Source organism: Lissotriton vulgaris, chromosome 2_1 (assembly GCF_964263255.1).
Source record: "Lissotriton vulgaris chromosome 2_1, aLisVul1.2, whole genome shotgun sequence".
Classification (NCBI taxonomy): domain Eukaryota; kingdom Metazoa; phylum Chordata; class Amphibia; order Caudata; family Salamandridae; genus Lissotriton; species Lissotriton vulgaris.
The window spans coordinates 2078544835-2078560552 of NC_141687.1; the positions used below are offsets into that span (position 1 = coordinate 2078544835).

At 46.3% G+C, this 15718-nt stretch overlaps 1 protein-coding gene across 2 annotated transcripts in view; it reads right to left on the reverse strand.

The window, feature by feature from the left end:
- The window catches only part of ATOSA (atos homolog A), a 450421-nt gene that overhangs the window by 415301 nt on the left and 19402 nt on the right, over nucleotides 1-15718 (reverse strand). Inside the window, exon 1 of one of the 2 annotated variants that reach the window (XM_086958312.1) lies at nucleotides 5131-5318. The exons of the other annotated variant lie outside the window; for it this stretch is intronic. Coding sequence (XP_086814438.1) covers nucleotides 5131-5164 — 34 coding nt within the window. The 5' untranslated portion in view covers nucleotides 5165-5318. Of the gene's footprint in view, nucleotides 1-5130; nucleotides 5319-15718 lie in introns of those variants that run through there. 2 annotated transcript variants of the gene reach the window in all.

Consider the following 15718-nt stretch of genomic DNA (forward strand, 5'->3'; position numbering starts at 1 on the left):
GGAAGAGTGCCAGTCTCCTGCTGAAGTCACAGGGCTAAAGGACTTCATCTGCTAAAAGTGCTATTTGCTGGAAGTGTGAATCCAGCACCTCTAAAAGGACCAGCAAACACGACGATCGGACGCTGGGCCCGACCGACGCCAGCAGCAACGCCAGTGAGTGGGAGTACGGCTCTAACTCCAGAGGACCTCGTGTCTGCCCCGCTGCTGATCGCATCAACCGTGTGCCCTTCGACGCCGTGAGCGCTGCTCACTCTGTGCAACTGCATCATCGACAACGCCTGCTGAGGCCTGATCGACACCGGAGACGCGACGCCGGATTGCTCGACGCCGCTGATCATCGTGTGCTTCTTTTTCCTAAGGTACTGTGTTGTTGGGGGTCCGTGTGACTCCAGGCCCGGCGTAGCGCTCCTCGCGGTCGACGCCGAACCTGTGGATTATCTTTGCCCCGGCGTTGTGTAGCTCCCGTGTGAGTTACCCTGTTGCTAAGAACTGTGTTTCCAAGAAGAAGATTTGCTTGATACTAAAAGACTTTTTCGTGCTACAGAAGAAACTACCTTTGAACTATCCTTTTTCCTTCCTAAACGTATTTATTCCGATTGTGTACAGTTTTGCCGTTATTTTGGTCTTGTGCTAAGCCTTATATAAAAATACTTATTTTTATAATACTACGGTGTCGTGTCCATTTGTAGCGTATTCACGGTGTTACTGTATGTGGTCATAATTGCTTAACGCACAGCCTCTGAGATAAGCCTGTTCTGCTCTGCCAAGCTACCGAGGGGGTGAGCAGGGGTTATCGAAGGGTGTGATCCCCTTGCCCTGACTAGAAAAGGAGTGTCCCTATTTGTCAGAAGTGCATACCTCTGCCAACTAGAGACAGCCGGTTCTAACAATGGGGAAAACACGTTTTGGGACCCCCCTTTCGGCCCCCGTTTGACGAATCCCCCCAAAACTTTCAGGGAAGGAGCGGAGCAGTGCTGGCCAAAATTCTGGAAAATTACACGCAGATTCCTCAATCGGCGCCAAAGTTATTCCCAATAGAATGTTGAGCGCATATAGATATAAAATTTGCTCAAATTCAATTTTCTCAACAACTACTAGAAGGATTTTCACCAAATAAAGAAAAGGCACTACTGCATACCTGTCCCTAACATTTTGCCAAGTTTGGTGTAATTCCGTTCAGCCGTTCGGGCTGTAGCTGTGTCTAAAGGTCCCTATGGAAATTAACATGGGGAAAACACGTTTTGGGACCCCCACTTTTTTCTCGGCCCCCGCTTGACGAATCCCCCTGACACTTTCAGGGAAGGAGCGAAGCGTAGATGAGCAAATTTAAGGAAAATTATAAGCAGATTCCTCAATCGGCGCCAAAGTTATTCCCAATAGAATGTTGGGGATTTCCTATGGTAACTAGGTCCTAACTATATATACCTACTGGCGACCGCCAGTAGGTAATTATATATATATATATATATATATATATATATATATATATATATATATATATATATATATATATATATATTTATTTATTTATTTATTTTTAAACTCTCGATCCTTCCCTCTTCTGTCCCTCCACTATTCCTTTTCCATGCAAATAACTGACTAACATGTCCATCGCCCAAGTTAATTTCATATTTTCTTTTACTAATTCCCCACTAATCCAGTTAGTAATTTGTTCTAAACTTAACACAATCCATTTCACCTCTCTGTGCTAAAGCATTTTAATTTGTTCTTCTTCAGCCATCCTGTTCATCTCTTTTGTCATTTTTCCTTCACTTTACTGTCAAAGTTTTTCCCCATCTCCTGATTTACTCCTCTTCCATCACGATTTACTCCTCTTCCATCACACTTTACTCCCCTTCTCCCTGGTTTTCCTCTCTTGTCGTCAACTTTAAATAAATTAATCAATTTCGTTTATTCCACTCCTAGTACTACTCTCTTCTTGAGACGGAGGCGAGTAGAGTGAGTTTTAATAATCTTCTCTATCACTCCCCAATTACTTTTTCCTTAATTTGCTCTCCTTGCGTGGCTTCTCTTCCACTCTGCTCACCCTCTCCTTCTTGTGTTTCTCCACATCAATCTCCAATAGGGAAACGGCCACTACGACACAGCCGTTTCCACGCATAACATTAACCATGCATGCATTACAACGCATGCGTGGTTAGCATGAATAGCCTTTACCGCGCATACCTTTACTACAAGATACGTAGTTAAGGCATGTGTGGTAAATGCTAAAATAATAAAGGGGGCTTGGGGGGTCTCCCCGCCCCAAAAAACACACCGGATAGTAACGATCATGGAGGCAATCGACGTCGTTAGAGGAAACGGAAAGACACTTCAGTTTCCTCTTCACGATGTGCAACGTCAACAAGGAAGATCATGGAGAAGAGACGACAGACGAGACGACGTGGAGAGGTAAGGGGAAATTTAGATTTAAAAAAAAAACAACGCAGGGTCCGATTCTAGGGTTAAGGGCAGGGAAGGGGTATTTGTAAGAAGGGTTTAGGGGTGGGGGAATAAACTTTACCAAGACTATGCCCTTACCATGCATGAACTTACAACGAAAATCGTTGTAAAAATATGCGTGGTAAAGGTTATGGTGGGAATGGCATTCGCGTTGTAACGCATGCGTGGTAAAGGCATGCGTTACAACGGAATGCGTTGTAACATCATACTACCTCTTTATTAATTCCACTTTTCGATTTAGGTCAGCCTTGTCATTACTCGGTTTACATTTCCTCTCCTTGCCTCCGTCTACTCTTCCTATCATCTTTCTCTTTCTTCAATCCCCACACATTGTTTCACAGTTCTCTCTCCTAACCTTTATCTTCTCATCTCCTGGCATGTGCTTTCTCTTTATCTCAGTGGGTATGTCTTGCTTTCTTGTGGTGTAACATATGACACAGTTTGCCACAAAGAGACAGAAGTGTGATCATCAAGCTCTGTATTCAAGTTGTAGTCATGCAAGGTAGCAATTCCTTAAGCATCTGTTCTGTTTTCCTACATTTTATCCTGGGATGAAAATCTTCAAAGTATGTTTAGTGGTACAAAAGTATGTGTAATAGTACAACTGCTTAGTGTTCACCAGCACTCATGAAGCTAAATCAAAGACGTACAGTGCCCTGGACAACATGCCATCTTTTCGGCCCAGACCACAACTTCAATACATTTTTTGCAGAGACCATTATTACAAAACAGCACACCAGTCTAGATCTCATGTTTTCAATGAGGACATGTGTCATATCTTTAGCAATGACAGCAGTGGTGTAACATAAGTTTAAGGGCCCCCCTGCAATGTACACGGAGGGACCCCCGCTCTGGATTTAATCCAGAGGGCTCAGGTCTGTGTACTGTACTAAGGGTGCCCCCTGCAGCTCGCTTCCCGCACCGCGGGGGCCTATGTTAAGTCCCTGAATGACAGTTCTAGTTTGTCGGTAATCTAAAGGCATCCTAGTAGCATAATCAGGGCACAAGTCCTAAAAAAAGAAGTGGGGGGACGCTGACGTCAAAACAGGAAGTTACTTCACGAAAGGTGGCTTGCACCATCTGACTAATTACCTACCCTCGCTCACCCCTTAGATGCGATTGCATCAGAGAAGCCAGCGTGTGAGCAGCATTCTGAATGAGCTCCGATCTCGCCCCAGAGAGGCCAAAGAGTGAATGGGTGGCTCGATTTTTTCCCAGTTACCGAGCTCCCGGTTAAAATAAGTGGGGGGACGCCGTCCACCCGCGTGGTGCCCTGGCAATAAGCACTTGTTAACAAAAGCAGTATTTCCAGGGCCTCACGCTACACAAAAGAGTGGGTTAAGAAAACAATAACATGATGTTGTCTGAGCTGGTGGGTTCGAATGAACGCTTTACTAATGCTTGTGTTTGTACAGAGGGGCGAGCGCAGACAAAAGCATCTGAAAAATGGATACTACAGAAAAAGAAGAGTTGCTTTCATTCTGATGCATGTTTTTCAGCTGCTTTTGTCAGTCTACAAAACAGCCCTTAAGGCATGACAATGAAGGTGAAAGGACACAAACAAATATCCAATAAAAATAAAAACACGAGACTGACATACTCGAAGATGTGACTGTAAGGTCTCAAGCCAACTGCTGAAGGTTATGAAGCAAAATGAGCTAATGATTATATTAGTCGGTCACAAATCCTCTTTGAAAATTACTGTAGGAAATATGTTAACCATGAATGGCATAACAGCCATACAGGTCAAAAACAGGAATAGGCTGATTACAACTCCAACTGTAGATGTTTTCCAACAGCAGCTTTATTTAACAACAAATACCGACATACTGCTCACATACAGTGAAATGCAATACAATACACAGCAATGATCCTTGGAACTGCACCTATATAATAAATAGAGATTCAAGTGGAAATGTTGCATATCGATTCGAGAACTGCGTTTCCTTTCTGATACAGTGGAAGCCAACGACCTATTTAAACACATCACCACTTAATTTCAAGTTTATGCCAGCAGCTGACATTTGTATCAAGTTAATTTCAAATGCCATAGTGCTCGAGTGATCTTTCGATGCACGCAATACTAAAACAATTAAACCAAATAGTGGGGCCTTTGTTTCCAGTTTATAGTCAACTAACAGGCTTCCATCCAAGTCTATCATAACACGATGGCACAGACTTTATTTTCATAAAACAGGACTTAACTGGGATGTGTGCAAAAGAATTATGAAAATGATGCTCAACTTGATTCCGTTTAACATCTTATGATATGTAACAAATCTGAGCATACATTACAGGTGACAACAGACACGAAACAACATAGGCCTGCTAGAAACGATCAAATTAGCAGAGTACGGCAAATGTACCCACGAAAGATTCAATTGTATCCTTCGCTTTTACAAATAAAAAATTATAATTCTACAAAAAAACAACTTTGACAACACTGCATTTGTATATACAGTAATCTTAGCCTCTAGACTGGAATACAGGAAGTGTATTGTTTGGTACTGGGCATGAAGAAAAATACAAAGCTACAGTCTTTATGCCATCTCCGTTGAAACTAAATTCACACTTTTAAAATATGTTATCCCTGACAAATACCGCTACATTACTTGACAATGAAAAGACTGGAAAATAAGGGTAACATGAACTTCCTTCAAAACACACCTTTCTGCAGTCTTGTGTCTCCACTGTAAATCATACTGAAATCCCTGTGTTAGGAAGCCGAACATCGGTTGTAAAAAAGCTGCGGGGTTTTTCTCGAATGAATCCAGATGGCTGCAGCGGTTAGACAAAAACATTATGCTTTCGGTGCACAGCCCGTCTTTCCGTGCAGTGCATTTCTTCTGTCTACTGTACAAAGAAGGCAGAGTAGAGCGCACATAGCAACAGCCCGGACAGCTGATTGGGCGGTAGGCGTGGTTCAACGCTTCCCTGCTTGCAAGGTCTACTACAATTTCCTGTCTGTTTGGCAGTAGTATCAGGTTTTCTCTTTCTGTGCTTGTGAACTCAGCTGTGTTTGAGCGATTTAAGAAACAATTTAAGAAAAAAAAACAGCACAAGCAGTAGAACTCGACAGCAGGCGATAAAAACGCGCAGATTTATCGGTTTTTACATACAATGTATGAAAGCAACCAAAAGTAATGCCTTGGAACCGTCAGACGTTTATTTACATGGGTTTAAAAGTCCAGATCATGTTTGAAAGTGTTCTACAGTTTAGGAAAACAACTTGAAACTATCCATGGAGATTTCCAGATATGAAAAAGTACAATTTGTAAAATCTCCACTGAATATGCGAAATAGGAGATAGGTAAATTATAGTCAAGTCCTCCCACTCTGAGGGAAATGGTAGACACTAGGGAGGGTGGGGGGGAATTGTTCACAATATGATGCCCGGGATATCTAGCGCTTGGTTTAGCTATTTGCTGTAGATCTTTCTTTTAGTGTCACATATAGTCTTCTGTAAACTTAAATCAACTTTTAGCAAAACGCAACATTTATACTAAACCAGGGCTCAAGTCCTTAAAAAAAAAAAAGGGGGGGGGGGGGCTCACTAAGTTAGGCAGAATGGGTGTAACATCACAACATGCGACATCACACCACAGGACACTGCATGTGGCTTCACAACCCAGGTCCTCACAGAAAGTGACATCCGATCTTAAGACCTCACATTTGTTTAGCAGGTCTGTCATGAGTACATTTGAACACTTACAATATTTAAGAACAAATTGGATTTTGCATTGGTGTTGAGGCAAAATGCTGATGCAAACCCGATGCAAAATCTGGGCCTCAACTTAAATATTAAAAAATGTTTAAGCTGTGCCAGTAAGAATATGGCGATACAAAAGGCGGTGGTGATGGACGGAGCATCTGAATCAATCAAACACTCACACCCAGTCAAAAGATCTGGGTTGAATCCATCACCGTTCTTTAGCCCACTCTGCCACCCCAGTTCAGACACGGCTATACGCAAATCAGTCTGACCCTGTGCCTCATGGGAACAGTCCAGCCCGAACTGCAAAGCCATTTCTTCCCTGGACCGGAAACAAGCTTCCGAGGACCGGTTTCTGGCATTCCAGCCGTCTTCAGCCCGGCTTGCTTGAATCCAGTGGCAAAGTGAGCAAGGGACTCACGTCTGAGCATACCCTGCCACACTTATGGTGGCCAAAAGCGATACAAAAGGCAGTGGTGATGGACGGAGCATCTGAATCAATCAAACACTCACACCCAGTCAAAAGAGCTGGGTTTAATCCATCACCGTTCTTTAGCCCACTCTGCCACCCCAGTTCAGACATGGCTATATGCAAATCAGTCTGACCCTGTGCCTCATGGGAACAGCCCAGCCCAAACTGCTAAGCCATGTCTTGTAAGAATATGGCAACAATGAGAAATAAGGCAGTAAATATGTTCTGCTTAATTGGTTGCCAGAGCCAGCCTTTGCTAAGATAGAGCCCTGGGTCGTGGGTGGAGAGACATTTCGAGACCTTACTGATGGCAGTGAATTAAATGAGGCAGCAGGGGGGTCTCTTCTGTGTTCACTAGTCAGTACCTGAATGAGCAAGGACTGTCCCCTCTACACAAATATCCCGGACCTCCCCCAGCTCACCTAAATCACCGATCGTTTAGCTGCCTCACCCAGATGATGGTTGTGTTGATGTGTGCCAGCAGGGGTGAGAAAGTAAAAGGAGGGTAAGGAAGGGGGCTAAAGGGGTGTTAAAAACATCATCCCCCGTATGACAATGAAGGACTAAAACCACTGTACACTGGCAAACCGTTACCGTACAGAAACAAATAGGTAAGGAGAAGGTTGGAGAAAGATGAGAAGGGTGCTGCTATGGGCACAACCTTAAAGTGCACACAACTCCATGCACCCCTTAGAAAATAGGTGCCCTAGGTCTGGGCCCAGCTCACCCATGCTAAAAGACCGGCACTTTTGATTGCAATGCATTTTAAAATCTCTTATGAGGTTAAAGCCCCTGCTGCAGAGATCTTTGTGTGCCAGCTAAATGTCAAGCAATATTAATAATTAGAAGATAATTTATTTTCTGGAGAACTGTTTTTCCTAATTCCAGTTGTGAATCAAAGTAGCATAGAGGGTTAATATGTCTCCTACAAAGCACATTATGTAAGCGGGTTACTGCTTTTAACACAAAGAGCCTTTTGTTACATGCAGTTCATAAATTGTAATCCCTCTAATATAGCGCAGTGAGGTACGAAGGACATGTGGCTCCTACACCTTGTAACCCTCACTGGCTAATATAACACATCATGTATATTGTTGTACACACATGATTTATTGCCAATGTATAATCTGTATGTGTGATGTAAAGCGCCTTGACACCATGCATTGCGAGGAGTAGTGTTAAAGCTCTATAAAAGAAATTAAAAAAAATAGTGGACACATATTTTCCCCACGTTTGTTTGTGTAAAACTGGTGTGATCACCGGACTGACACAATTTTCCCGCCACCCAGGATTCCCCCAGGTTTCTCAATAAAAATGGTAATCACCTCGTTTTGCAGACGGGGTCACCTGGGTTATGTCCCCGGGGTTCGGCGGGCATCTAGGGAAACCTACCAACCCCCAACATTTCTGAAAATTAAACAACCGATGGAGTCCAGGGAGGTATGGCTTGCATGATCCCCCACGTTTTCCAACCTAGAATCACTGTAAACCTCAAATTTAGCAGGAAAAATATCAAATTTTCCTCACATTTCTGTCTGAGATCACGTGCCTGCACAAAAGTCCTACCTCTCAGCGTTCCTCTCAGTCTCTTGAGTAAAATAATACCTCACTTGTGTGAATGGGCCACACGCCTGCGACTGAAAAGGGGCAAACATATAGGGATTGAGGGGATAGCACAGCAAACTAAGCGCAATTTTCTTTTAAAAATACGTTTAATAAAAAAACATTTTATTGAAATTTATTGGCGATACAATATGGCCGGAGTGGCCCGGATATATAGACAATATCAGGTGTATCTTAAATCCAAGCAATACCAATATTATAAAACTTCCAAAACCCCTGGCACAGACCAAGTACCCCACCTCAAACCCCACGCGATAATGGTCCACAGCAGTAAGGTAGAAAGGGCTACACACTATTGCTCACTGCTCATTGTGTCCTGGGAGATCCCCCTTGAACCTAACCTAAATTAGTTCTCCTACACAGTACGAAGGCGGTAGGCGGTAACGGATATAAACAGCACCTCTTAATTTTGGGGCTGCCCGTGGCAAAGCGAGATGTTGCCCAACATTGGAGCGAGGTTTCCCCACCCTCGCTGGGTGGATGGAAGAGAGCTATGGACAAATGTATGAGCTTGGAGCTAGCAGTATTTAAGACATATGGCTGCACCCAGAAACACAGTAAAATATGGCAAATGTGGGCGAATTACATAGGTATTGACTTGACACTTACACTGCCCTCGGAATCCGTCTTAGTCCGGGAGATACGGTCACACAGCCATGGACGCAATGAGCGGATGAGCACTCTAGCTGCTGGGGGCAAGTGAGTTATTCCTATATGACTATAGAGAAAGTCGGTCAGTGGCTGGTTGCCCATCGCTCGTCTCTCCACTGCACACGCCAGTTCTGTCTTTGAGCTGTACCATTATTCATTAATATTGAGTAGATGGGAGGTGGAGCAGTAGGCGTATACATCCCTGCGGCTATACCTCCGCAGTAGGTGGACTGTATGCAAGTGCGGCTACCACCCCACAAAAATGATGCGAGAACTGCATGGTTCTGCTTAAACCAGGATTGTGGAATATCATTGGGGAAATTCTGTAGCTGATATAATAGTCGTGGTAAGGAAACCATTTTAAAAAAATGGCAGATCCTCCAAGCAGGGACAGAGGCAAGCAGGACCATGTCTTCATCTCCTCTCGGATGAGCGGTAGTAGGACGTTTAAGTTGTAGGTCCAAGAAAGGGTGGGTCGGGTTGGGGGATATGTAGATACCAAGGTACCCAAAATAAATCCACAACACGGGTGAAATGAGTGGCCAGGTTCAGCGGCCCTGATCACCACATACAGGAAACAGCACTGACTTTGACGGGTCTGTCCTTAAGTCAGAGGTCTCCCTGAATACTCTGAGAATCTGCAGCATCCGTGGGCCTGTGAACCCTGGATCTGAAGAAAAGAAAAAAAAAAAAGCACATCATCTCCATACAGTGCGATTCTCTCCGACGGCCCATGGACCATTCAAACGCATGCACCAGGGTGTCCCGTCTTAGCCATGTTGCCAAAGGCTCGACCACAAATGCAAATAATGGGGGAAAGGGGGGGAACCCCTGCCTAGTAGCTCTGAGGATAGGAAATCGGTCAGACCGCGCCCCGACACTCGCCCAAAAGGTGGAAAGGTCTGTGTGCAGTAGACCAATATACATCAGAAACTTTGGCCAAGAGAAGAAACAGGTACTCCAAACTGAGCGAATCAAAGGCTATTTATGTCCGCTAATAGGATGGCCGCAAGCGGCCATGTTCTGGCGATTTTGAAAGGGCATTATGGACCTGTCTGATGTTATGGCATCTGGAACGGTGTGGCATCAAACCTGCCTGGTCAAGGTGGACGAGATTGGATATATGTGGGAGGAGACAGTCTGCGAGGATCTAACCCAACAGCTTGGCTTCAAGACTCAACTAAATAGGTCTCTAACACGAAGGGACTTCAGGGGGACGCCTTGGTTTATGGAACACCATAATTTCGGCATGTCGCCAATCTGGTGGGAGGATCTGCGGCTCAAAGGCTTCCTGCAGTGCCTTTAGCAAGGGTACTCCTAATTGGTACTTCTATAATTTCAGGAATACGCATGGGAACCCACTGGGTCCTGAGGTTCAGCCAGAGAGCAGGCCCAACAGTGCATCTGTGACTTCCTCCTCAGTAATTGGTGCATCAAGTTGTGCTCTGGCATCACCCGTAATCGTGTTCGACAGAATGTCCTTCACAGGACAAGACTTCTCGCCTAGTATATAGCTCTGAATAATATGCAGCGAAAGCCTGGGCATCCTCTTGTGGGTCAGTATGTTGCCTGCTCGCGGTATGGCGTAGCACCGGCACTCATGAGATTTTACATAAGCGGTGCAGCACCCCACTCGATTTGTCCCCACACTGCTATATCCTACACTGAGTTGCCTACCATGCCGTCCGAGTCTCGTTCATGGGCAGTTGATGTAGTTGTTTTTGGCAGAGAACCCAATTATGTCTATCCAGAGCTCCGCCCCATCTCTAATCATGGCCTCAAAGGCCCTTTGTCGGGTTTTCAACAAATACCTGCGCATCATGGCGTTGTCACACTTCGGCACACAAACTGATATCCATTCCTCGTAGTGTGGTCTTTAAAGCTTCCCACAGGAATACACCGGAGGAGGTGTCTACGTAGGATGCCATATAGTGTGTAATCACTTGGTGTAATGTGAATTTGTAATATGAATTAGATAGGTGCCAAGGCGACATGCGCATAGGAAACAGGATATCTGGAGCCCTATATGCAGCTTAAGTGTCATTTGAGTATGAACAACACCTCCCGTGTCTGGATAGACACCACAATAGCCCTATGTATATGAAGACCTGGAAAAAATAAGAAGTTCAGCCGAGAGAAAGGCTGTGTACTTCTGAGAAGAAGGTATATCCCGATTCCGACGTGTGAATAGCTCTCCATGCGAAGCCACCAGAGAATGCAATTTTGAAGCCTCCGCACAGCGGCGGTATCCCTCCACACGCCAAATATCCTCAGGCGCCATGATGTCATTCCAGTCACCCCCAATCACTGCTAGTTACCCCCAAAGGTGTAGGACCTTGTCAACAATGGCTTGGCCCAGTGGGTGTGGGGCATAGAAACAGACTATAGTGATCCTGTCACAAGTGTATATCGCCCACCGACGTCTGTCCAAGTCTTGGTGGGTCTATAGAGGACCCTATGGTGGATTAGGATAGCTGTGCCACTTGAGCCCCGGGTGAACCCAGAAGATCTGATCTGAACAAACCAAAAGAAAGCCAAACATGTGGCCCTTGTTCCTATCAATTGGGTTTCTTGTAGTAGCAACATGTCGATTTCTAGTCGTTTGGCCTGCTTTAGGATTGCCCCTTCCCCAGGTTTGACTTTTTTTAAGGATACCCCGCACATTCCACGTCATGATGTGAATCCCTCCCAGTTGATCCCTAGAGATTTGGGCAGCCATCTACAGTCCGGGGGGCGCTATTTGGGGATGGTGTGTTCGAGAGTAGCGGTACCCCTGTGTCGGTGCCATAACAGTATAAAACATGTAACATCGAAATTCTGACTTCCCCACCCCAATACCTCTGTGAACATGAAGTATCTGTCACGGAGGGAGTACCCCCAGGTCCCAATGGGAGCCCAGAGGGATCCCAAGCAATTGGTTCCCCAACTCCCTCAACCATGGGTCTATAGAATCTCAGAGACCTCACTGGGGCCCCAACCGGCCAGTGGACCCCCACAAGAGCGGGCCGAGCAGATGGTCTTTGGATGCAGTAAATGGGGCTGGTTAGCTCGTCCCTGTGGAGACTCGATCACCCCGTCAGGAGTCTTCACCCTGTGCCTGAGAATGCCAGTTGGAGCGCAATCTGTGCTTTCGCTTTGATGTGGATATCTGTTGGCGGGCCTGCCTGTTTCTCTGGGAGGAATAGGATTTCAGTGGTGGTGGTGGTGGTGGTGGTGTATGCAGCCTAGGGTGTATAGTCTCATCAGTCCATGCAAAAAGCGCCTCGGGTGAGTCAAAGGACAAAGGCTGCGACTTTTAGATGACTCGCATCCGAGTAGGATGAAGTAGCATGTATTGGAGATTAAGTTCCCTGAGTCGGCGTTTGGCCGCCACAAACGATTGGCGCTGCTGCTTAACTATTTTTGTATAGTCAGGGAATATCATGATGTCCCGGGAGCCGTATGTGAGCTTGGTTTTGATCTCCGCGCGAATTTGAAGATTGCATCCCCATCATGGTAGTTCAACAGTTTGGCGATCACCGGACTGGGCCTTGCTCGTGGGGTCGGGAGGCTTCTTCGCGAGGGCCTTGTGGGCATGCTTCACAACAAAGCAAAGGGAGAGCATATGTTCCGGCCAGACGGAGCGTAACCACTGCATCAGGAATGCCTCCATGGAGGAATCTTCTCAGCCCTCTGGGAATCCCACGAAGCGCAGGTTATTTTGCCGGACGAGCCCCTCAGCATCTTCCACCATGCAGCCAATACCTGGGTCACCACGGTCAGTTTATTAACTTGCTGTTGGAGAGTAGTGACAGTGTCTTCTACTGTTGAAACTCTGGTTTCGGTCTCAGTGATACGGTCCACCCCCTTCCTGAGATCCTGTCGAAGAAACGATACCTCCTACCCCAACTGCACCAATCTTAGCATCCATGTCGTGGGGCTATGTGATGGCGGAAAGTAAGGCGGCATTGTCCGGAGTGGGCCCCGCACCATCTGATCCTCCAGCCGCCACAACATTAGTGGTAGTATATTGGTCTTAGGTGCTTTGCTTCATTGGAGGGGCCAGAGATTTGTTTTTCGCCATGCCGATGCAAGATGGGATGTCACGGGCCAGGCCTCATGGGAACAGCGGGCACTGGACCGCAAGCCGCATCAGGCCTAGCTCGGCCACCTCCACCACCCAGGGCTGAATGCAGCACAGACCCTCTAACAGTATGACACGTGCCAGACCACCAGCGAGCAGAATCCCAGGCGCAATCACGGGTCAATGCACCACCCATGTCCCTGGTACTAATGCATGAATCCAAATGCCGCTGTAGGAGCTCCAGGCAAAGCAGGAGGAGCCGACTCCCTCAGCAGCACAGTGGCCCACAGCAGGCCCACCTTCCCAGGTTTGAAGCGTTGCAGTAGGGCACGCCTGAGGCCCGCTACCACCGGATGACGAACTCCTGATCAGGGCCTAATGCGTCGCAGGCGCCAGCTGTACTGCGGTAGCCCTGGGGGAGGAAAAAGCGCAGCCGCCGGTCTAAGCCACGCGTCCACCCCAGTCACACGGATCTCCGCTTTGCAGTCAGGTTTGAGAGGCGCACTCTGGCTGTCTCTAGGCACCGCAAACTAGGGTTCTGCCCGCACAGCAAGCAGCTCTGTCACATCACCCCGTAGGCCCCCTCCGGTAGACTCTGTGAGCCCCAGCCGGACCCACAGCTTGCAGGCGTCGACAAGGCCACCGGTGACAGGATCCACTGGGCTATGAATGGAACGGGGAAACAAAGATGTTGACATAAGCGGGCTTGGTCTGACCAGGCATGCCACAGGGCCTCTCGCCCAGGCGATGGGACTCTGGATCACACCTTTGCACCTCCCAGGTATGTTGCAGCCAGACCCAGGCAGGCTCACTCTCGGGGGAGGCGGGGTATTATTTTTATAGGGAGACCAAGGGAAATGCGGTGTGGTACGACATTTGTGCCGGCACGGTGATCCCACACAGAATTGTGAAGAAAATGTGATTTTTTTGGGGGGGGGATCCACATAAGCCACACATCCCTGGACTCCCCAGGTGTCTAGTTTTCAGAAATGTGTGGGGTTTGTTAGGTTTCGCTAGATGGCCGGCGAGCCCAGGGCCACAAACCAAAGTGACCCACCTTGCAAAACCAGGTTGTTTTGTGATGGGTAATTTTGATGTCTCCACAATACCTTTTGGGCCCTTGCCCGTCACAGGTACTTGGCCCGCAAACACCGGAGGTATCATTTTTATCGGGAGACCTGGAGGAACGCTGGGTGGTAGAAAATTTGTGTCAGCCTGGTTAACCCAGAACTTTCCTACACAGAAACGTGAGAAAAATGAGATTTTTTCAGCTAAATTTGTGGTTTACATGGGATTCTGGGTAGGAAAACGTTGGGGAGAGTCCATGCAAGCCACACCTCCATGGGTGTCTAGTTTTCAGAAATGTTGGGGTTTGGTAGGCTTCCCTAGATGGCAACTGAGCTTGGGACCAAAAACGCATGTGACCCCCTTGAAAAACCAAGTCGTTTTGTGATGGATAGTTGGGCACTTGTGGGAGTCCAGGGAGGTGTGGCTTGCGTTGATCCCCAACATTTTCCAACCAGAATCCGCTGTGTTTGCATCCTAAGGAACGGGAGATGTTTTAAGTTGAGACTTTGCCTCCACTGTTCTGATTTAATATAAAAGCATACTGGCACCATTTGGTAAAGCATGCAAATGGAAAGAGCAAAAATATATTAAGAACATTTGAAATCATACTCTAAATTTAACTGGTTTCAGCACCCTGGCAGAATGGTGTGATGGTTTGAATCTAAAGGAAAAAACTAAAGGAAGAGGGAAGAGAAATGTAAAATCCAGTTTCACAAATTACTTAAAACACTTACCGATGTTCCTTGAAAACTTTATTCAAAATTGATACGAGACAGAGATAAGGTGGCAGCTGAGAGAAAGGGAACTGTTGCAGCCTGGCAAGCCCTACTCTTTTTAATCTTTACGTTGTCTCACTGGCAAGACTTATCAAATCATTTGATTCTCGTGGTATCATATGCTGACGATGCCCAAATAAGGGCATTAGCAATCAGCAATCCGGAAGACACTGCCTTAAGATTTAGCTCCTCTTTGTCTCAGATAGGTAGCTGCATGAGGCTAAATTACTTAACGCTCAACTCTGGGAAAACGCAGGTCCGTCTAATAGGCAAACAAACCTCATTTTGGTAGCCAAATTGGCTGCTTCAGGAAATGGGGGTACTCTCCTCTCTCCGTGCGGAAAGTGAAGAACCTGGGGATTGTATTTGACAATAAACTCAACTATAAAGATCAGTGAATGCCTTTGTTTCATCAGTATTTTTTTACTTTAAGAATTATCAGGAAAACATGTCCCATTATCCTCTTACACCTCCAAAGCAATGGTGGTTACCAGTCATGCCTTAGCCAAATTGGATTATGGCAATGCCCTATTTATGGGCATCCATAAATGACTCCTCAAACTTCAGACGCTACAGAATGAATCAGCTCAGCTCCTTTTGGGAATTCAAAAATATCAGTCTTTGTCTCAGGACTGGATTAAGCTACAATGGCTTCCAGTGGCAAAGAGAACAGAATTTAGGGCTCTCTTTATAACTTTTACTGCACTGCATAACATTGGTCCAGTCTATTTTTAGGACAGATGTATCTGGTACACACCATCCAGGAACGTCATATGCTCAGAAGCCAAGCTTCTTGTGCTACCAAGGGCAGAACGACCATCATGAGGAGTTAGGGGTTTCTTTCTGGGGACAGCAAAACTATGGAACTGTCCAGATCTCTTGTCCTTCTG